We start from the raw sequence: 24695 nt of genomic DNA, 5'->3' as shown, positions 1-24695 counted from the left end.
GAATTTATAGTGGTTTTTTTTTTTTTTTTTTGGCTGATGCTATATAAGCTTGCTTTCTTGCATCATTTGCCATTACTACTACTATTGTATTTTTTGTGCTGTTTTGGTTTCTTGGAATCAATTCAAAAGTCAAATGATAAAATTTTATAATACTCCCAGCTTGATGTTACATCCTGCTGTGTTTGGCTAGTCTCCAGTCCATAATGGCTTTTCAAGTAGATGATGCTGGCAGGTGCATTGTTCAAAAACAAACTTTATACAATGATCATTTTTCAGCTAATCTTGAAGAAAAAAACATCATAGTACTATCTACTCCCCCCCCCCCCTCAAACATTCTTACAATCATAACAACCTTGGCTTCATGGTGCAGAGATCAATATAGAAAATTTACTTGATGTACTAGTAAATCTAGCTAGTAGAAACTTAAGTTTCATAACTGATACAAAGTACATGAATATTTAAAGTTTATTTGAGAGGTAAAGAAAGGTTAAATAACATAATGTTTGCAACATACTTCAGATAAATTGTTGGAAGTTAGAGATAAGAATTTCAGCCGAGGAAAGAGTGTTGTTTTCTTTGTTGGCTGAACATCAGGAAATGAAATGCTGCCCAAACCAATGTTGTCAATTAACAATTCTTCCAAGCTAAAGATAAAAAGAATAATAATAATGATAACAATAAAAATAATAATATAAATAAATATAAAAGTGTGTGTGTGTGTGTGTGTGTGTGTGTGTGTGTGTGTGTGTGTGTGTGTGTGTGTGTGTGTGTGTGTGTGTGTGTTGTTAACCCAAACTTTCAGAAGCAGTTTACAATTCATTTATAATCCTGCATTTATATCACTCTTAATGCAAGCAATCACTAAAAGCATAAAATTAATATTATTTATACAGTCTATAAATGACTGTCAACAATGTAAGGTACACTAAACAAACCAAGCTAAGTCCAATGTTTGCTGAAACCTATGAAAAATAAATAAGTAAAAAAAAAGTACAATAAACAACCTATAAAAATGGCCATCATCATTAAAGCCAAATAGTAACAGTGGTCAATTTATTGATACTTGAAATCAACTATAAGGTCAACCAATGACATTTCATAACGCTCCCTGAACAGTTGCCATAACTAATTTGCTGAAAATCAATATTTCTGCTACACGACAAAAATCAACTGATACAAATGTGCTAACATGAGGACATCAATACATATCCACACTACTCCATAAAAAATTAATAAAAATATAACCAATAAACAAAAAAATGTACTCAATTATGTGTCTAATAGGGTAGCATATGACTTCATATGTTACAGCACTGATGTTGATGTTTTTGATGGTGCAAGGCCAGAATGTACCTGTTACCAATTTAGTCAATAAAGACAGCATAGTAAATAAAAGAGTTGATTAAAATCAATAATTGTATCTTCTTTAAGTTATTACTTGAATTACTCTGTTATAATGGAGTCATTTGCTATGAGATACTAAGTATGTTGGAAATGAACACTGTTGCTCGATACTGACACCCACAAAGGATGCATTTCACTGTTAGTGGACAGTGACAATAAGGAGCTCTTACTGTTTTCAGGTAAAAATGCATTAGATAGGTATGCATTACAGTGCAATAATGATTTCTCCACATGCAATGATAGTTTCTTCATGTCTGATTTTCTTAAGGTTGAAAGGTTGTTACTGATCTTTCGAATCTGTTTTGTATGTTTACAGTCTATGAGTGGAAATGGAATTTCATATAAATTTGAGATTTGAAAGAGTTTTTGATGAAAGATCAGCACATTCACCTCCCAGAATACCATTATAGCCTTGAATCCAACAAAAGCAAATTTTCATCCAGGGTTTTGAAGATATATTTTTTTGAAGATATATATATATTTGAAGATATATGAGGTATACAATGCAAGAAAGCAAGCTTAGGCAGCATCAGCCAAAAAAAAAAAACCCTCCCATTTCATCCCTCTATTCATTCCAAATGCCTGTCCAGCTCAGCCTTAAATTTATTTAGGCTATTAGCTTCCACAACAAAAGATGGAAGCTTGTTCCACCAATCAACTACCCACTGGCTAAAGGCAAATTTCCGCACATCTATTCTACAACTATCTTTCCTCAATTTGAAACTGTGCCCCCTCAGATTCCAAGTTCTTAGTCTGAGCAAGACGAAGAATTCCACCAGCATTCAGCTTGCTCAACCCATTCAAGGCCTTATACACCTCGATCAGATCACCTCGCAGGTGCCTACTCTCCAGGCACTGCAATTTGCAGAACTTAAGCCTTTCTTGGTAAGAGCACCCCTTTGTTCCCCTCACCAATCTTGTTGCCCTTCTTTGTACTCGTTCTAGAATCTCTACATCATTCCTAAAATGAGGCTTCCAGACATGTACACAGTACTCTAGGTGTGGCCTGACCATTGCTTTGTATAATGGGATTAGTTGGAACACGATATGGCGGAAACCAGGATGATCAGGGTGCGAAGCATTCCTTGCACTTAAGTTCCCTAAGAGCAGTGATCTGTGTTATGAACTGTAGATAGTATATATTGTTCACGTGAAGGAATACAACTCAAAAATAACACTTTTCCGGAAAAGGCTTTAAAGATTTGTCATTCACAAACCCTAAAATATGATATAATTAAATAGTACTGTAATATTTCAATAAGCAACAATTATCATGGATTAAAAGTGAATAGTAACCCTTACCTATTACTAAATTTTAAATCTCCCCACCTTCTACCTAACATGCTTTCTGATCGCCTTGAATTACTAAATCTAAATAGCAACAGTAATATTTTATTAGAAGTGAACAGCAATCCTCAAAGTACTAATTTTTAAATCCCCATATTTATTTGAAACGTTTCCTGATCACCCTGAATTACTGAGGCTAAAAAAAGATTGTAATTCAAAATGTGATGTGAAGAAAGAGAACTGTAAATAAAAATTAGACATATAAATACATAAAATTTATAAAATAAGACTAGCACTTATACAACACAACTGATAAATGATGTTCTAGTTTGTGCATTGTAAAGTGCAGCCTATAGGAATAGGGACATATCTCTCTACCATTCATTATTAATTTTACTTTTGATACTTGTCTTGATACGAAAGGGCACAGTTAATTACCCATTTTGCAATTAACTGTGCTATATAACTTAAAAATGAAAATTTTTGAGTTTTGTCACTTCTCTCAGGTAGCAATGTGTTCTATTTGTTTTAGTGCTGTGGTGAAAGCACATGATTCTGCCAGTGTATGTGTGACGTTAGCTGGAAGCAAAACAGATGGGAGATGTAGGTAATACCAAAACAGCATTCACAACAGTATCAGTTTTGGATCCATTCGCATGTTTGGAAGCCTGTGCACTGATAGAAGAAAGAAGCATAAATTACATGTAGTTGTTTTATACAGATAATGAGTGTTCCCCACTGACAAAAGTAATCAATTCATGGAGATTATAGGTGTTTTATCCTAAAATAAACTATCAAAAATAATGTTTCAACTTTGCTCAAGTTCTTGAAATATAATTCCAATAAGTTTGTTCTCATTTTTGGTTTTCTATTAAAGCTATTTATAGATAGAGGATCCAAGATGATCCTGCACAACAGACCAGACATAACCCTCATCAACAAGAAGGAAATGGCTACCTATCTGATTGACATAGAGATGCCCAACACCAGCAACCTCCAGAAAACATATGAGGAAAAGATCAGGAAGTACTCAGACCTAAGAGAGGAAGTCAGATATGTGTCATATGGAACAAGTAACGACCACTCCAATCATTGTGTCACCCACCAGCATGGTGCCAAAGAGCCTCCATAAGAACCTAGCATTGATAGGCCTCCCAGAGAATGCTTATCCTGAACTCCAGAAAGCTTCTTCAATACAACCAACCACCTCATGCACTGGTTACTAGTGCCCGTCATGGGATAGAAAAATCCCATAAAAGGAGAAAGTGTTTTTAAATAATAATAAAGACAATAAAGTAAAACTAGACATCATCCACACAGCCATTTACTCTGCTGCAATAGCAGCCGTCAGAATGAATGAAAGGGAAACTAGAGACCAACAGAACACAAAGGTAGGGAACCACCAGCCTGGGAAAGAAGGCTACAGTAAAAGATAGAAGAGATAAGAGTGAAGACAGGCCAATTGAACCAGTACCAACAGGGTAACAGAAGTAAGAAACTGATAAAAAAAAGTGAAGACCATCCTCAAGAAGGACAACATCCAAAACAAACACAAGGTCTATAATCTGAGGATCGAAGAATGCTGTGATACCCTCAAGCACTCAGCAAGAGATGTCACCATTACAGTGAGAGTACCCAGAGAAACACTGATAAGAGGATATTTGATGAAAACCAGAGAGCCTTCTAAAGGAAAATCAGACATGAGAAGAAGGAAGGCAATGGACCTCCCAAACAGAAGGTACTCGAGCCCACTATGGTCCTCTCTAACACTCAACCCACTGTCCACCATGCTCAATAACAGCAAGTAGGGATATACCCTAAACGAAGGGAGGAAGAAAACCTGTACACTCTCTCTCACAGTGGCATAGCTACCATGTAGGCAAGCAAGGCAACTGCCTCCGGGGCCGGCATCTTTGGCAGTCTCCTCTTTTTGCAATTTTCATTAATTAATTAGGGGCCCGAACATGTTCTTTGCCTCCGGGCCCGAAAAAGGGTAGCCACACTACGGCTCTCTCACCTGATGTACATGGATGATATTAAATTGTATGCTGCAACCAATAATCAACTCGAACATATACTCTGGATCACTGAAGTATTCTGCACTGACATTAGGATGCAATTTGGCCTAGACAAATGCAACACCCATGGACTGCATCAAGGACATCCAGTTGGATGAAACTATCAGTTGAAGGCCTGTGAAGAGATTGAAGCCATGGCATAGAGAAAGACATAAATATCTGGGGATGATGCAGGCCCACCAGTTAGAACACAAGAAAATCAAGGCCCTCCTAGCTGAGAAATACCATCAGAGACTGAGAAGCCTGCTAAAATCAAAGCTGAATGGTGAGAACAAGGTCACAGTCATAAACACTTATGCAGCCCCAGTACTAACACACTCCTTTGGGATCAGAGATTGGACCAACACCGATCTGGAGGAGATTATGAGATCGACTGGGATAATGATGACCAAAAGGTGCCAACACCACCTGAAGTTGGCCATCAAGAGACTGATCACAGCCCGTAAAGGAGGGAGGGAATTGACCAACTTCAATGAACAAGAGAAGAAGGCGATTAAGAACCTGTGGGATTATTTCCAGGAAAACACAGCACCATTCTACCAGGCATAAGAAAGATAGACAAACACTACACAACAATCAACATCTACATGGAGACCACACTCACACAGACAGAAGAAACAAAGATAGAAAGATGGGCAAAGAAGACACTCCATGTCAGACACTACAATGATTTCCATCAAGGCTACATAGATAAGATGGTTTCCAATGCTTGGCTCACATAAGGAAAGCTCTTCCCTGAGACCATAGGATCCATCCACGATCAGGTAATCAACAACAGAAACTACAGGAAATACATCACCAAGGACCCCGGAGTAACAGATGACACATATCATTGATGCCACCTGGCCCCAGAAACACTCCAGAACATCACTGCAGGATGATAATCCAGATGGAGTACACTGCGACACATGACTGGTGGCAAAGGTAATCCGAAGATAATTCAAAAATACCAGCTGATCAAAGAAAGTTTACCGTATTACAAGTATGAGTCTCAAGGCCATACTAGGGACCACTACTACTCAGAGACTATACTGGAACCATGCCATAATAATGGACAACAGACCAGACATAAACCTCATCGGCAAGAAGGAAATGGTTACCTATCTGATCGACACAACAGTAACCAACACCAGCAACCTGCAGGAAACATATTAGGAAAAGATCAGGAAGTACTCAGACCTAAGACAGGAAGTCAAAGTAATGACCATCCCGATGATCTTGTCAACCACTAGCAAGGTGCCAAAGAGCCTCCATATGAACCTAGCAGAAATAGGCCTCCCAGAGAACAGTTACATTGAACTCCAGAAAGCCGCAATCTTGAACACATGTAGGTTAGTAAGAGAGTTCCTTGAACAACAGTAATAATAACAGTATATGGACATAACCAACTACCCTATGCAAGTGGTACCAGTACCTGTCCTAGTATCTGATCCCCTAAATTCTAAATGATCAAGTTCGGTTATCTTTCCGGCACGGCGCCACAGTATGGTGGCCGCTCCAAGCACCAGTCTGAAGACCTCACTAAATCATTCAATCGGTAGTAGTGACGGGTGATGTGTACAAAGGGCAGGGACATAATCAACATGAGCTTATGGCTTGTGCTTACTGGGAATTCCTCTTTCAAGGGGAACAATTACAAGCCCCTATCTCCATCATGAAAAAAAAAAACCCATAAAGGACAATTTTTTTTTTTTTTTTTAAATAATAAGTTTTTATCACATTTTATAAAATAGCCAGGGTCACTGATCCCCAAATTCAAACTGAGACACTCATGTGGCATCTAACATAAACATCTAACATAAACACACTCGAGAACGGTAGTAGCCTGTGCGGACGTACATTTTTGCCGCTCCTGGAACAGAGAAGTTTTTTCTGATTTATTAGCTTAAATTGGCATATTAACTTATTTTCTAGAGTAGCTTTATATTCCTATTTACGATACTTAGATAGAGATTTTGTAGGTATTACTTAGTATCGGAAAGGGTATCAAATCCACGTGTTTACCGTTCGTAAATAGCCGCCATTGTTACGCGATACATAATATCTCGAAATAGATAGCATAAGCTTAATATAGTATAGTACATAATATTGTCAATTAATCTTGTTGAACTTCATTGTCAATTAAATTGTACCTTTAACTATACATATAACGACTTGGGTTACATAACATAAATAATTAGTAAAAAATAAATAATTAATACTTAACTTGATACGGAAGTTATATAAAGGTATTTCGTAGATAACACTCGATACCGAAACATAAATATAGCGTTATAACTGTGTTGGGATATAAGTTTAGGGTTTTAATTTTGTACTGAAATTGAAATTTTATTGAAATTAAATCGAAATCATGACTCTGACCAGAGCAGCAAAGCAAAAGGCTCAAGCTAATGGGAGTGCTGTGGCTCAGGGGAGAACTGAGGGGGGCAGATGCCCTCTGAATCACAGCCTATTAAAATGCACTACTTGCTTGATGTTTGTGGAGCAGTCAGGTACGGGACATGACACTGCCATGGGGGAAGTCTTTGTGTGTGCGCGATGCAAGGAGTGTAAGGAAATCAGGCGACAACTCAGCATTGTTATGGGACTATATGAGAGCTTGAAGGACAGGGTGGATGCCCTCGAAGGATTAAAAGTGAGGGGCCCATCAAGCTCTCAGCTGCCCACACCAATGTCAGAGCTTACACTTGGTCATCACACAACACGGCGGCAGCCCCCAAGGCAGAATGCGCTGGTCCCAAAGGAACTAGTAGTTGTTGGTGACTCTATTGTCAGGGAAACGGGAAACTTGCTTTGTAAAAAGGATAGGTGGAACAGGACCAGGGTATGTCTGCCAGGGGCAAAGGTTGATGACGATGTAGAGCGGATATCATCTTTTCAGGGCACAAAAGGTGATATAGTTGTACACATGGCACTAATGATATTAAGAGTAGGAGACCGGCGGAATTACTTAACAAGTACAGGTCACTGTTGAAAAAAAGCCGTGAATTAGGGTTGAATTTGAAAGTGTCTGCAATTCTGCCCAGACACAATAGGAGGGAGTATATGATGAGAGCCCTGTCGATCAATTCGGCCCTGGAAAGATTGTGCAAGGCTCAAGGGGTAAAATTTTTTTCAGCCTGGTCTGTACTTGTTAACAGGAGAGACTGCTTCTACAGGGATGGGATACACTTAAATAGAAAGGGTGCAAGAATGTTTGCTGATGCTATCGAGGCAGTGTTAGGTGGGTCGGAAAACTGCTAGATTGGGGGGCAACAAGGACTAATAGATTAACAGTAGCCACTGGCAGAGGTGAAAGTGATTCTTGCACTACTTCTATTGGAATGAGCCGCAGCCTGGAAAATAAGATGCGGGATATTTCAGAGACTGCTGGAAATCATTGGGGTAAATAAACACATAGGTTGTGTTAGGGTAGCTAAGACAAAGAACAGGTGCATGTATACTTGCATGTACACCAATGCTAGGAGTTTAGTAAATAAATTGGATGAATTTGAGGTATTGTTCAAAACATCAAAGGCAGATATTGTGGGGATTTCAGAGACGTGGTGTCACACAGATATAAGGAATGCAGAACTGGAATTTGGGGAGTACAATGTCTACAGAATGGATAGACAGAATAGGAAGGGAGGTGGGGTTATGCTATTAGTTAAGAAATACATAAAATCCAAGGAAGTGAAGCCAGTCGACACTGCTGGACAGTGCAGTGTCGAGTCAGTTTGGTGTGACATAAGCATTGGGAGATCAAAATTGAGAGTAGGAGTGTGCTATAGGCCTAATGACTCTGATGAGTATAATAAGAAACTGTACGGGGAAATAGAGTGGGCCAGTAAATCAGAGAGTCTTATAATGGGGGATTTTAATTTCCCAGATATTGACTGGAATTTGGGGGATGGTCACTCACACACTAGCAAGGTTTTTGTGAATTTATTGGATGATTGTTTTCTACATCAGCATGTTCGGGAGGCAACTAGAGGGAGTAATACTCTTGATTTGATTATCGGTGGTGAGTCTTCATGCATTAAGAATCTGCAGGTAAATGAACCACTAGGTGGCAGTGATCACAGTGTGCTGAAGTCGGATTTACTCAAAGAGATAACTATCATTAGGGGTAAAGGGAAGGGTTATTGCTTTCGTAAAGGCGACACGATGGACTGAGACAGTATTTAAATTCTATACAGTGGGACCAACTGATGATGTTACCAACAGCAAATTCAAAATGCGAAGCATTCAAAGAACTTATCTTGGAAGTTACTAGGCTTTACATACCAACTAAGAAATATTGTTCAAGGTTTAGGCCTAAGTGGATGTCAGATGAACTAATGAGACATATGGCAGAGAAGAAAAATGCATGGGATACATACAAATTAACACATGACACAGAAGCCTATGACAGATACAAGTTGATCTGTAATCAAGTTACAAAGGAGGTTAGGCAGGCAAAGGCAGATTACGAGAAATCTTTGGCAAGGGATGCAAAGAAAAACAGCAAAGAGTTCTTTACTTATGTAAACTCTAGAAGGAAGGGGATGAATCAGATTGATATCGATGGGTCAACTGTTGATGATCCTGCTCAAGTAGCTAACAAACTGAATGAATAGTTTGCATCGACATTCACACATGAGGGGTTATTCAGCGAGGGGAATGCCAGAGGTGTATTCAACTCTGGCAGTAAGCTAGAGAATCTTGTAATAACTGAGAGTAAAGTGGAGGAGAAATTGTTGAAGATAAATACAAGAAAAGCACCTGGGGTGGATGGGATCTATCCAGTTATATTAAAGGAGGCAGCAAAGGAAGTAAGCAAACCCGTAGCCATAATTATGAGAGCTTCCTTGGACACAGGGGAAGTACCCATGGACTGGAGACGTGCAAATGTGACCCAATTCACAAAGGAGGATCAAAGGGCGACAAAAGTAATTATAGACCTATTAGTTTAACTTCTGTTCCTGGAAAATTAATGGAGGCACTGGTTAAAGAAGCACTGCAGGATCATCTAGACAAGACTTCAGTTATAGCTCAGACACAGCATGGTTTTGTTAAGGGGAAGTCTTGCCTGACCAATTTGATTGGATACTATGATGCAGTCACAAAAGAACTGGATGCAGGGAATAACATTGATATTATATACTTGGATCTTAGAAAGGCTTTTGATACTGTTGCACATGGAAGACTGCTGCACAAATTGGAGCAGTGTGGCATTGGAGGCAAATTGCTGCTATGGATAAAGGGGTGGTTGAGGGGGAGAAGACAGAGAGTGGTAATCAATGGACACTGCTCATCGTGGACTAATGTTATTAGTGGAGTCCCTCAGGGTTCAGTATTGGGTCCATTATTGTTTTCTCTATTTATAAATGATATTGATGATGGTATATCAAGCTTAATGTCCATGTTTGCAGATGATACAAAGGTTGGCAGGGTTAGCATTAGCATTAGCAGAGGCATTTGATGCAAGAAAGCAAGCTTATGCAGCATCAGCCAAAAAAAAAAAAAAAAAAAACCCACTTCCACTTCACCCCTCTGTTCGTTCAAAATACCTGTCCAGCTGAGCCTTAAACTTATTTAGGCTATCAACCTCCACCACAAGGGATGGCAGTCTGTTCCACCAACCAACCACCCGCTGGCTAAAGGCAAATTTCCGCACATCTATCCTACATCTGTCTTTCCTCAATTTGAATTTATGCCCTCTCAGGTGATTTTTCTGAGCTAGAGGAAGAATCCCATCAGCATTGAGCATGCTTAAACCATTCAAGGCTTTATACACCTCTATCAGATCACCTCGCTGGTGCCTAGTCTCCAGACACTGTAATTTGCAAAACTTAAGCCTTTCTTCGTAAGAGCACCCCTTTGTTCTATTCACTAATCTTGTTGCCCTTCTCTGTACTCGTTCCAGCAGCTCTACATCCTTCTTGAAATGAGGCCTCCAGACCTGTATACAGTACTCTAGGTGTGGCCTGACCATTGCCTTATACAATGGAATAATCACCTCCTTATCCCTGCTGGAAAAATTCCTGTATATCATTATTATTATTATTAATATCCATATGATGCAAGGAAGCCTGAGGCTTATGCTGCACCAGGAAAAAAAAAAAAAAAAATGTTCCCGAGTAACCCTGAGAGAGAGAGAGAGAGAGAGAGACAAAAGTAGAAGGGAATCACCAAGAAAGAGAAGAATGATGATATCCAGCTCAGGACCCTGGGTGTGCCAAGCCCATACTCACCAGATGTGAGCCCCCGGGGTTATTGACAATACTCCATGAGCTACTCTTGCAGCCCGTCTGCACTGCTCAGAGAACTTCATATCTGCCTGCACAATCACCCCCAAGTCCCTTTCATTCTCTACCACTGTCAGTGTAGTACCACAGAGTTGATACGTTGCTCTGGGGTTGCTGTTTCCCATGTGTAGTACTTTACATTTGTCAATGTTAAACTTCATTTGCCACCTCTCAGCCCATCTGCTCAACCTTTCCAGATCCTGTTGCAGCAGCATAGTGTCAGTAGTGTCCTTGACAACCCTGCCAACCTTTGTATCATCTGCAAACTTGGACATTAAGCCCGATATACCATCATCAATATCATTTATAAATACAGAAAACAATAATGGACCCAACACTGAGCCCTGAGGGACTCCACTAATAACATTTGTCCACGATGAGCAGTGTCCATTGATTACCACTCTCTGTCTTTTCCCCCTCAACCACCCCTTTATCCATAGCAGCAATTTGCCTCCAATGTCACACTGCTCCAATTTGTGTAGCAGTCTTCCATGTGCAACAGTATCAAAAGCCTTTCTAAGATCCAAGTATATAATATCAAAGTTATTCCCTGCATGCAGTTCTTTTGTGACTGCATCATAGTATCCAATCAAATTGGTCAGGCAAGACTTCCCTTTAACAAAACCATGCTGTGTCCGAGCTATAACTGAAGTCTTGTCTAAATGATCCTGCAGTGCTTCTTTAACCAGTGCCTCCATTAATTTTCCTGGAACAGAAGTTAAGCTCACAGGTCTATAATTACTTGTGTCAGCCTTTGATCCTCCTTTGTGAATTGGGGTCACATTTGCACATTTCCAGTCTATGGGTACCTCCCCTGAGTCCAAGGAAGCTCTCATAATTATGGCTAAGGGTTTGCTTACTTCCTTTGCTGCCTCCTTTAATATAACTGGATAGATCCCATCCACCCCGGGTGCCTTTCTTGTGTTTATCTTCAACAGTTTCTCCTCCACTTTACTCCCAGTTATTTCAAGATTCTGTAGCTTACTGCTAGAGTTGAATACACCTCTGGCATTCCCTTTGCTGAATAACTCCTCATGTGTGAATGTCGATGCAAAATATTCATTTAGTTTGTTAGCTACCTGAGCAGGATCATCAACAGTTGACCCAACAATATCAAGTGGACCAATCTGATTCATCCCCTTCCTTCTAGAGTTTACATAAGTAAAGAACTCTTTGCTGTTTTTCTTTGCATCCCTTGCCAAGGATTTCTCGTAATCTGCCTTCGTCTGCCTAACCTCCTTTGTAACTTGGTTGCATATCAACTTGTATCTATCATAGGCTTCTGTGTCATGTGTTAATTTGTAAGTATCCCATGCATTTTTCTTCTCTGCCATATGCCTCATTAGTTCATCTGACATCCATTTTGGCCTAAACCTTGATCAAGGGTTGTCAAGGACACTACTGACACTATGCTACTGCAACAGGATCTGGAAAGGTTGAGCAGATGGGCTGAGAGGTGGCAAATGAAGTTTAACATTGACAAATGTAAAGTACTGCATATGGGAAACAGCAACTCCAGAGCAACGTATCAACTCTGTGGTACTACACTGACATTGGTAGAGAATGAAAGGGACCTGGGGGTGGTTGTGCAGGCAGATATGAAGTTTTCTGAACGGTGCAGACGGGCTGCAAGAGTAGCTTATGGTGTATTGTCGATGATATATAGGAATTTTTTTAGCAGGGATAAGGAGGTGATTATTCCCTTATATAAGGCAATGGTCAGGCCACACCTAGAGTACTGTATACAGGTCTGGAGGCCTCATTTCAAGAGGGATGTAGAGATGCTGGAACGAGTTCAGAGAAGGGCAACAAGATTAGTGAATGGAACAAATTGGTGCTCTTACGAAGAAAGGCTTAAGTTTTGCAAATTACAGTGTCTGGGGACTAGGCACCGGCGAATTGATCTGATAGAGGTGTATAAAGCCTTGAATGGTTTGAGCATGCTCAATGCTGATGGGATTCTTCCTCTTGCTCAGAATAATCACCTGAGAGGGCATAAATTCAAATTGAGAAAAGACAGATGTAGGATAGATGTGAGGAAATTTGCCTTTAGCCAGCGGGTGTTTGGTTGGTTGGTGGAATAGACTTCCCTCCCTTGTCGTGGAAGTTGATAGCCTAAATAAGTTTAAGGCTCAGCTGGACAGGTATTTCAAACGAACAGAGGGGTGAAGTGGAAGTGGTTATTTTTTAGTTATTTATTTATTTTTTTTGGCTGATGCTGCATAAGCTTGCTTTCTTGCATCAAATGCCTCTACTAATGCTAATGCTATCTGTATTTTTGTCAGCTGTTTGCATTTAGCTGGCAAAATCAAATTTTTAGGGAAAGATTAGATTCCTCTTTCTAGCATCTCACACAGCCATGTGGTAATGGGAGTTGCCTAGAAGCAAGAAAACCCTTTTTCTTATCTGGCATCTGTTAAATACCAAACACAAATTGAATTCAAATTATATCAAAATGAAAAACTGTATAATCATTTTTTAAAGAATATTTGAGAATATTTAAAGAATTTAAAGAATTATTGGGCAAAAGTACACAGGAGGATTTGATTTTATTTACAAAAAAAAAAAAAAAAAAAGGAAAAGGAAAAGGAAAAATTTTAAAAATTGCACCTGTCATGTGCCATGTTAGCAATGAAAAGTTAAAATACTTTTCCTAGCAGAATCAAAGAAGACAGGTGTACTATACTCTAAATGTGAATGGAAGACGATTTGGTATAAGTGGTGGGTACCAGTCAGCACCTCAAAGTTATTATCCAACTGGAGAAGGGGGGGGTACAATGGTGAATTCTGTTCAGCAAAAAAGTTAAATTTAAAAATTAAAATATCTACTGAACCCCAGTGTGACACCACTGTGAATTTTAGTATTCTTTCATTACTGTTATGACTTTCAATCTACATCATTAACTCTTCTGTTATTGAAAAAGTTTGGCTCTATAAAAAATTAGCACACTTTTCAAGCCTATTCTCAATAATTATTGTAAAATGAGAATTTAAAATTAGCAACATTAATCACATCCAGCCAGCAGTTCTTCCAATTGTTTAAGTGCAACTATTCACATTTTACTGCAGCACCTGGTTCAATTTTTAAAACAGGCATGTTTTTCATTTGCATAGTTTAAGCTTGCAGGTAGTCTTAATGACTACCACAGCAATGCATTCTTCTCCATATAGCTAAGGATGAAGACACTCAAATGTTGGTAGCAACAAAAAACATGGAGAGAAGTTCACATTTGAGAAATTCACCATGCCAGTTAGGGTGCACACCTATAATATCTCATAATGTGAAATCCCTAAGATGCAAACTTGTATATTGATTTATTAATTTTTTTTCACTACTTTCCAACCACTGCAGAATTGAAAAGCAGTTTACTTCTTCAGCTTAGCAGAATTAAACCCTTGAGATCTCAATTAGAAGGTGTAAGCTGTGAAAGTGATTATCCAGTTAGGGAAACACTGACCACACTTTCCATCAGATTTTATTACTTGCTCTTTGAGAACTAGTAATAAAATACTGACTGATATTTATTCAAGCCAACTTGCACCATGAAAACTTCAATGTAAGTGTCCACAGATGTCTTAGAGTAGTTGCGACTAATATCTTTCTACATGTAGGGCAGCCTGACACAATAGTTAATTACCAATGTTTGCACGACTGTCTGTTTGGCGATCTATGAGCTGCTAAAAGCATACCAGCAAGTTTTGAGATAGTTTAAGAGTTGGCAGTTCAAGGATTTTTCCATTAATTTTGGAAAGAGTAGAGGTAAGTGCAATAGGGCAATCATTGGAGGGAGATCTTTGTCAACTTTTTTGGGATTGTCTATATATGCATGTTCATTTATATTTCCACTGGAATGCTCAACTACCATTTTTAATAGAATTTTCTACCTGTTCAAAATCTATTATTAGCTTGATTATTAACTGCTTTGTAATTGTTGTGAACTTTAAGCAGAAAATAAAGTTGGAGATTTACATGCAAGCCAACTGAAATATGCAACATTATTATCTTGAATAGCCCAACATATTCATTGGAGAATCAAGGATGAAATTTTAAGGTGGAGTGTGAAATAAAGGATTTCCTTCCTACAACAATAATTTCACTGATATGATCTGAGCAAGCACTGATCATCAGAAAATTTAAAACATAATCCAACCAAGGAAAAGAACAGACATATCAAAGATCAACCATTTTGCATTCTTGTAATGCCAAACAATGTGAAGCTGAGAACGGCTCCACTGGAGAAGAGATCATCAAGTTGTTAACTGAGGTATCTAAAGGACCCCTAAAGATGACCACATACTTTGAAGGGTTGTTTGTGAGAAAAAGATCAAGATGGTTATTATGGTAGTGAAGTCATTAGTAGCAAAGGTCTCAGTATCTTGACCAGCTGGGTCTGCAACTAGAAAACTGAAGGCAAATGTGTGTGAGTTGTGAACATTAAAATCACCTCACTGTTAGAAAAGTTACACTGGCAAAAGTCTAGTTTCAAAGAAGCAAAGTCAAAGAGTTCAGAGAGATTAATGGAGTTGGGAGAACAACAGATGAATTTTACAGAATGAGGAAGGGGGAGGAAACTGAAAATAAGATATTCCAAATTAGGAAGTATCTGACAAGGAGTAGTACCATAGTGAACATGTGCACAAATACCACCTTGAGACAAAAGGAATCATAAAGTGAATAATCAGAGGGTGAGATGAGTAGTGATTGAAACAACCAATAATTGGGATTCTGTCAGTTAAACTAAGTGGTGCTTGGCAAACTGTAGGCAGGAAATGGATGTCACTGAGATTGGAACTAAAACCACATATATATGTGAAATGAATGAGGAAGTTTAGTTTAAAAGACCAAATTACATAGATTAGTCTGACAGGCTGCAACATATATTAATTTAACATTTCTGAGTACATAATAATTAAATGGATAAGAATAATGAAAAATAATGTAATAAAAAGATTTTTTTCTTATTGCACGTACAGATGAAACCCATTATAACATGATGCTTGCGGTCCAAAGAATCACATTGCTATATAAGCAGGACCGCGTTAGAAAATTTAAGCCATTTAGGCAATCAAACTTCATATGTGCTATCAATTTTGCTTATCTCTTTTTTTTTTTTTAGATTAATTGCAATACAGGTGACCCCCGCTTAACGCTGATCATTCGTTCCAGAAAAACAGAGCGCTAAGTGAATCCGCGCTAAGTGAGCGCCGCTTTCCCATAAGGTAACATATGTATTTGTGAGCTGCGGTCGGTGCCATAGGATATTTCCTAATGAATAATAAACGGTAATGAAAAGATGCACAAATGTCGGTCAAAATATTTAATATTCAAATATTTGCACATATAAAATATTCTGCATTACATACGTATAATTATGTGGTAACTACTTGCGTCTCAAAAGTAAACAAAATTCCAATTAAAATAATGAATTTAATTGATTTAATTTAATGGATGAATTTAATCATGAAAAATGTGTGGATTTTGAGTTGAACTTTGGCCCTCTTCCAAATAAACTAAAAGGGGTATTAATTTTAAATGGCCCGCAGCGTTACCACCCAACAATAAAGTCAACCGATCCTTCGCCGCTTTGAAACTTGGCATGTTTTTTGTTCTTTCAATATGAAACTTCTTTTAGGCATTCGTTTCCACAAAAGTCCTGCTTCATCTATGTTAAAAACTTGTTGAGAAGTATAACACATAATACCCCTCTTCAATAATTTTAACAAGTTCTTTTTTGAAAGTTTCGGCTCCTTAATCTGCACTAGCGGCTTCTCCCGGGATTTTAAATCTATTCTACCAGTTTTAAATGGTTCCACATTTTTTTTTTTAGGCGAGTTTTCTTCAGATCATCGTATTGGCTATTCTCTTTCTCTCTCTCTCTCTTTTTTTAATATTTAACTTAACTGAATTCTGCATTGGAATATTATCTTCAAAAAAATTAGTCTTTCCATTTCAATCCTAATAGCCGGTCTAGTCCTAGTTGCTTGCAGTGGAACAGCTATCTTTCCCGCTGCTAAAATTAATTCTTTATTTTTTCATAATTGTTCTTACAGTTAAATTTGCGAGTCCTAAATTATGGCACACATCTGCTTGTCGTTGACCGGAATCGATTCGCTTCAAAACGTCTAATTTAATTTTCAAATTCAGTCTTTTTCTTACATTTATAGTCTTCGTACTGCGCCCAAACGTTGTTGCATTTTCATTCCTGTCGGTCATTATTAGCTCTTCGAAAATATAACTGCGTTGGTTGAATTAATTATGATACAATGTTCAAGTAAACTGTCCGTTACGCACAATGTCTAATAATGTACTGAGTGATGACTAACTAGACTTCGGATAAATGCATATAACGCAAATATTACAAGCAATATATTTGATCATTTTTTAAAATGTTGATCTGGGAACTACGTAACAAGTGACTGTACTTAAATTAGCGTGAGAGAAAATTTCACTGAGCGTGGGAAAATTGCTCAAGTCGGCGTGGGAAACGTTTTAATGCTGTTTTGCTATTCATTTTCAAGCTATCGACTCCATCAAATGAAACGATTTCGTTAAATATGTCAAAAATGTAATCTGTAAAAGAGCGTTATAGTGATCTGTGACAGCGTTATAGTCAGATACGGGTTATAATATAAGAACAGCGTTATAGCGAATCAGCGTAAAGCGAACCGCGTTATAACGGGGGCCTGCTGTACTATGTCTAAGAAAAATCATGCAAAGAATTATAATGGAAATAATATGCAATTGCATCATTTCAATCTTTTATTGATGTACTGCACAATAAAGTATTTAAAAACCAATATTCGTGTTATTAAATATACATAAACACGATAAATACACACTAGTTACAAGTGGTTTATTATTGTTCTTACGGAAATCAAAGAATAATGCATTTTACAGATTCACATTAAAATATTGGCATGTGTTCACAAGGAATCCAAAATGTTGATCTTCAGTGACTAAAATCATGTTTCAACTGGCGAAAAATGGGAGCCATGCTTGCATTGCATTATAAGTGGAATCACGTTTTAATGCTGCATTTCCGATTCTTTCATTTTTAGCAAACTAGTAATATTTAATCTTTTAGGTTTCATTGAAATCAAATTTCAAAATGATTAGTTTTTCATGTTTTATTTGAAATGAAAATGAGATAAAAAAGGAAAAATTATTCAGTGTCATTTTATATAGTTGCAAATATATTTCTGTTGTACCAAAACATTTTTAACAAATCCTGCATCAAATGTAAAAAAAAAAAAAAAAACCTATAGCAGTCTGTGAAGCAAAAAAGTAACAAAAATTGCACCAAGGGCTAGTAAGTAAATAGTTTTAAGGGCCCTAACCACATAGGTTACTATAACTGTTTAGAAGGTGGATGATTGCCTGCTGATTTGGGTATCCAGAAAAAAAGGCTTATGGCCAAATTTCTGTGCTTGAGAGAGAGAATACAACTGGAGATATATCCCTCACATGCTCTTGTTCAAAAATCGTAAAGTTAAACGGATCATTAATGTGGAAATTTTTTTGAAAATATTTATCATTACTTCCCTTTTTGGACTATTATCCAACTACGTTTGTGGTGCAGATTATCCCCCATATGCTCTTGTTTAAAGATTTGTGTCATGCATGTGACGTTGTATGTTTTATGGCGCAATGGCAGCTATAGGCCATTATGCGCCAAACAATGGTAGGACATGCATGTGACAATATGCACACACAAACATGTATGTGCATGTATGAGTATGTTATGTTTTTGAAACCCTATATTTTCCATCTGACATAATTTTAGTCGATTAATACACAGCTTGTTATACATAGTGTTTCAAAAGTAAGTGTAAAAAATTTGGACATATTCTATAGGTCAAAATAAGGGAAAAGTCATGTAAACTTGTGTTTGATTCTAAAGTTCATTATAAAATAATGGCTGAATGCTAAGAACTAATCAAAATAATAAAAATAAATAAATAAATAAACAGACATGTATATAACATGAATAAACATATTAACGTTTATTTGTATTAGGTATATTTATCAAATTAGATACATGACTCAAGTCTTATTTATTTTTTACCATTTAAATCCAAATATCCATTAATTAAAATTCAAACAGCTATAGCTATATAACAGCCTCAGAATCAGACACTTCTTTATATCATTCTTATTTTACATTTCTGAATAAGCAGACATGTATTTAATTTGATAAATATACCTAATATAAAATGCTCCCATTCAGAAGTGTAGCTTTTGCACTTGTGAATGGGGGAATTTCCATATCTTTTTTAAATCCAGTGATTGTCCTTTCATTAACCCACTGTTTAGTAACGGGGGGTTCATAACTTTAAATAATCACTCCGAAACACTCAAGAATGGGATACTTGCTTATATAACATTTTTGACTAATATCAACTATATTTTACCGCACCCACTTTTATAATTAACAACTTCTTGAAGTATGGCTATTGATTCAAAGAGCACCGAGTTTATATGCATAGGCTTTCATTCAATGTGGACATTTTTTTCTGGATATTTTTACTGTTGGGTGTTTCTGTTAGACATTTTTAGAATAGGCAGTTACTCTTAGATTCCCAGTTTGTCATGAATGAATGTGGTTTGTTGGCCAATGTAAGCTTTCCTATTTACAGTTCTTTGACTGTAAATGATAGAGATGTGTCTTTATGTGCTATATGCAAGGAAAATACCCCAGGGACTCACATCTGGTGAGTATGGGCTTGGCACACCCAGGGTCCTGAGCTGGATATCATCATTCTTCTCTTTCTTGGTGATTCCTTTCTACTTCTCTATTTTTTTTTTTTTTTTTTTTTGCTGGTGCAGCATAAGCCTCAGGCTTCCTTGCACCATATGGCTAATAATAATAATAAAGCAGTGAATTTAAGATAAAGCTTGGTATATTAATGAAAGAAACTGAGTATCCAAGAATGTAGGTAGATACCTTAAAGTTTTTTTTTTTTTGGTAGTTGTTGGCGCATCGGCTTCTGTGGCCATAATGCACCTCCCAAGGTTTTTGCAGTACTTTGATCCAAGCCCGAGGCGGGATTCGAACCCGCGACCTTTGGGTTGCCAGGCAGGCACTTTAACCACCCGGCTAGCCCGGTCGGCATATACCTTAAAGTACAAACACTAAGGACTCGGCATATACTCAAGTGTCTAGTGATGTGCTAAGTAAACCACACCCAACTGGCCAGACCCTAAGAATGAATCATGGGAGTCTAATGCTATTTCCTTACTACAATTTAAAGTGTTAGTCAACCCACAATGAGGTAATTTTTTGAGAGATTCCATCACAGGACATGGTGGGTACATGTTCTGTGAAAAAGACAGAAGGAACAGAACAAAAGTATGTTTGCCTGGCGCTAATTGAAGGTGTGTAACACCCTCAATTAGCACCAGGCAAACATAAGGTGTTACACACCCTCGATTAGCTACACACCCTCAGGTGTCAGTTATTAAGGGGAATAAATGGAGTATGATTACAAAAGTGGGTACTAATAATATTACAAACTGAGACCTAGTCCAGAAGTATAACATTGTACTACTAATACACTACAAGACAGTCAAAATGTTCTTGTGTCTGCAATTTTGCCCACACATGATAGAAGGGATCTTATGATGAGAGCCTTGCTTATTGACTCTGCAAAGCTTAGTGGAGAGAAAATTTGTCTCAGCTTGGTCCATCCTAATTGGTAAAGCAGATTTACTTAATAGAGAGAATGTTAATTTGAACAGAAGAGGTGCTAAAGTCATACGCAAGCCATTAAGGGTTCAGGAAAAACTGCTAATTGGAGGGACAGGGAATTCATTGGAAACTTAATCGAAGACATGCATCAAGGTTCCACTCACCCCCTTGTTATAATGAACATGTGAGAGAGACATGCACGAGAAGATACACATCAAATAATAAAACCTACTACGCAGTTATAATGGAGGGGTAAGGTAGTCAAAAGTAAAAATAGTAAAATTAAATTTTTATAATCTGTTTATAAAATCTGTTTATATACTTATTTGACCCTGGAGAGATTGTGCAAGGCTCATGGGATAGAAATTTTCTCAGCCTGGTCTGTGTGTTAACAGGCAAGACTGCTCCTATTGGGATGGGATACACTTAAATAGAAAGGGTGTAAGAATATTTGCTGATGCTATCGAGGCAATGTTAGGTGGGTCGGAAAACTGCTAGCTTGGGGGGATTCACAGACTAATAGATTGATGGTAGGCACAGGTGAAAGTGATTATTGGACTGCTTCTATTGGAATGAGCAGCAGCCTGGAAAAAAAAGTTGCTGGGGATTTCAGGGACTGCTGGGAGTCATCGTGGAAAAAGTAAATACATGGGCTCTGGAAACATAGGGTAGCTAAGAATAGGAACAAGTGCATGTATACTTGCATGTACACCAATGCTAAGAGTTTGGTAAATAAATTTGATGAATTTGAGGTGCTGGTCAAAACATCAAAGGCAGATATTTTTGGGATATCAGCGACATGGTGTCACACAGATATAAGGAATGCAGAATTGGAATCTGGGGAGTACAATGTGTACAGGAAGAGAGGATGGGTTATGCTGTTAGTTAAGAAACACAAAATCTAGGGAAGTGCATCCAGTTGACATGGATGGAGAGTACAATGTTGATTTGGTTTGGTGTGACATAAGCACTAGGAAAGCGAAATTGAGACTGAAGTGAGTTATAGGCATAATGACTCTGATGAGTATAATGAACAACTGTACAGAGAAATAGAGTGGGCCAATAAATCAGATTGTCTTATAAAGGGGGATTTTAACTTCCCAGATATTGACTGGGACTTCTGGGTTGGTTAGGCTTTTTTGGATTTATTGGACGATTGTTTTCTACAGCAGCATGTTCGAGAGGCAACTAGAGGGAGTAATACTCTTAATCTGATTATCAGTAGTGATTCTTCAAGCATTAAGAATCTGCAGAAAAGGAACCACTAGGTGGCAGTGATTCCATTGTGCTGCTGTGGGATTTACTCAAAGATGTAACTACCATCATGGGAAAAAGGAAAGGTTTTTGCTTTCATAAAGATGACTACAATGGTCTCAACTGATGATGTTAACAAATGCAAATTCTAAATGGGAAGCATTCAAGGAAGTAATCTTGGAAATCAGTAGGCTTTTTGTCCCAACTAAGAAATACTGTTCAAGGTTAAGCCTAAATTGATGTTAGATGAACTAATGAAACTTGTGAAAGAGAAGAAAAATGCATGGGCTGCACATAAATTATCAGGTGACACAGAAGCCTATTGTAGATATAAGCTGGTACATATAAGTTACACAGAAGCCTATGGTAGATATAAGCTGGTACATATAAGTTACACAGAAGCTTATGGTAGATATAAGCAGTAATCAAGTCACAAAGGAGAAATCTTTGGCAAAGGATGCAAAGAAAAACAGCAAAGAGTTCTTTACTTATGTAAACTCTAGAAGGAAGGGGATGAATCAGATTGGTCCACTTGATATCAATGATTCAACTGTTGAGGACCCTACTCAGTTAACTGACAAATTGAATGAGTAATTTGCATCTACATTCACACGAGGAATTATTCAGGGAAAGGAATGCCAGAAGTTTAACAAACTCTGGCAGGGAACTAAATGATTTTGTAATAACTGAGAATGGAGGAGAAATTGCTGAAGTTAAACATAAGAAAGGCACCTGGAGTGGATGAGAACTATCCAGTTATATTGAAGGAGGCAGTGAAGGAAGTAAAGAAACCTTTAGACATAATTATTAGAGCTTCCTTGGACTCGGGTTAGGTCCCCATGGACTGGAGATGTGCAAATGTGACCCCATCCACAAAGGAGGATCAAAGGGTGACACAAGTAATTACAGACCTGTTAGTTTAACTTTTGTTTCAAGGAAATTAATGGAGGCATTGGTTAAAGAAGCACTGCAAGATCATCTAGACAAGGCTGCAGTTATAGTTCAGACACAGCATGGGTTTGTTAAGGGGAAATTTTGTCTAACAAATTTGAGTGGGTACTACAATGAGGTCACAAAGGAACTGAAAGCAAAAATAATTTTGATATCATATACTTGAAATTCAGGAAAGCTTTTGATACTGTTGCACATGGAAAACTACTGTACAAATTGGAGCAGTATGGATAAAGGAATGGTTGAGTGGGCGAAGAGAGAGATTGGTAATCAATGATACAGTTTTGCCAATAAATTCTTATATCAGAAATTGGGAAAAGGGCATTAATATGAGGAGAGACCATGAATGTGTGGGCTACAGAAATTGCTAGAGAGAGAGATTGGTAATCAATGGACACTGCTTTTTGTGGACTAATGTTATTAGTTGTGTCCCCCAGGGGTCTGTATTGGGCCCATTGTTGTTTTCTGTATTTATCAATGAAACTGATGAAGGTATATCAGGCTTAATGTTCAAGTTTGCAGACGATATGAAGGTTGGTGAGGTTGTTAATGACAGTACGCTACTGCAAGATGATCTAGGAAAGTTGAGCAGATGAGCTGAGATGTGGCAACTGAAGTTTAAAATTGACAAATGTAAAGTACTGCATACAGGTAGCAGTAACGCCAGATTAATGTATCAACCGTGTATTACTACGCTGAGGGTGGTAGATAATGAAAAAGTCCTAGGGGTAATTGTGCAGTCAGATATGAAGTTTCCTGAGCACTGCTGACAGTCTGCAAGAGTAGCTCATGGTGCCTTGTCAATGATATACAGGAATTTTTCTAGCAGGGATAAGGAGGTGATTATCCCCTTATATAAGGCAATGGTTAGGCCACACCTTGATTGCTGTATACAGGCCTGGAGGCATCATTTTAGGAAGGATGTAGAGTTGATTGAATGAGTACAGAGAAGGACAACGAGATTGGTGAATGGAACAAAGGGTTGCTGTTACAAAGAAAGACTTAAGTTCTGCAAATTGCAGTGTCTGAAGACTAGGCACCAGCGAGGTGATCTGATTGAGGTGTGTAAGGCCTTGAATGGTTTTAGGAAGCTCAATGCTGATGGGATTCTTCCTCTTGCCCAGATTTGTTGCCTGAGAGGACATAAATTCAAACTGAGGCAGCTGTAGAATAGATGTGTAGAAATTTGTCTTTAGTTAGCAGGTGGTTGATTGCCACAACAAACTTCCATCTGTTTTTTTTTTTTTTTTTTGGTTTATGCTATATAAGCTTGCTTTCTTGCATCATATGCCTCTACTAATGTTAATGCTAATTCCAGGGATGTTTTTAACAAACTGAGTAAATTTGAGCTTCTGGTCAGCTTTTTAAAGTCCATGTTGTAAAGCTAACTGAGATATAGAGTCATTCTGATATTAGTGATGAAGAGTTTCATGGTGTGTGTGTGTGTGTGTGTGTGTGTGTGTGTGTGTGTGTGTGTGTGTGTGTGTGTGTGTGTGTGTGTGTGTGTGTGTGTTAGGACAGATAGAAATGGACAGGTGGCAACCACATAGGGGAGGGATTATGCTTCTTATCAAAAGAGAATTGAAAGTAATCAACTTTTATTAAGTGCGATCAAGCCTAGGTGTAGATAGAATTAGTATAGTGTCAGTTGTCTGATGATAATGTAAAGTTGGGTATACTAGAGGATCTGTGGGGAACATGATAAAAATCTGTTTAAGTAACTCGAATGAGCAAGCAAGGGCAAATGCTTCATTATGGGCAAC

General features: G+C 37.9%; 1 protein-coding gene across 2 annotated transcripts in view; it reads right to left on the bottom strand.

Annotated features, from left to right (window-relative positions):
• Window positions 1–24695, bottom strand: part of Tbce (Tubulin-binding cofactor E) — a 270639-nt gene that overhangs the window by 110052 nt on the left and 135892 nt on the right. For both annotated transcript variants that reach the window (XM_090375351.1, XM_090375353.1), the window contains exon 9: window positions 515–644. In XM_090375351.1, coding sequence (XP_090231477.1) covers window positions 515–644 — 130 coding nt within the window. The remainder of the gene's footprint in view (window positions 1–514; window positions 645–24695) is intronic.

The sequence above is a fragment of the Mastigoproctus giganteus genome, chromosome 6 (assembly GCF_048544385.1).
Source record: "Mastigoproctus giganteus isolate SK-2022 chromosome 6, ASM4854438v1, whole genome shotgun sequence".
NCBI lineage: Eukaryota > Metazoa > Arthropoda > Arachnida > Uropygi > Thelyphonidae > Mastigoproctus > Mastigoproctus giganteus.
The sequence above is the reverse complement of the archived record's forward strand: the minus strand, read 5'-3'. Positions and strand labels throughout refer to the sequence as shown.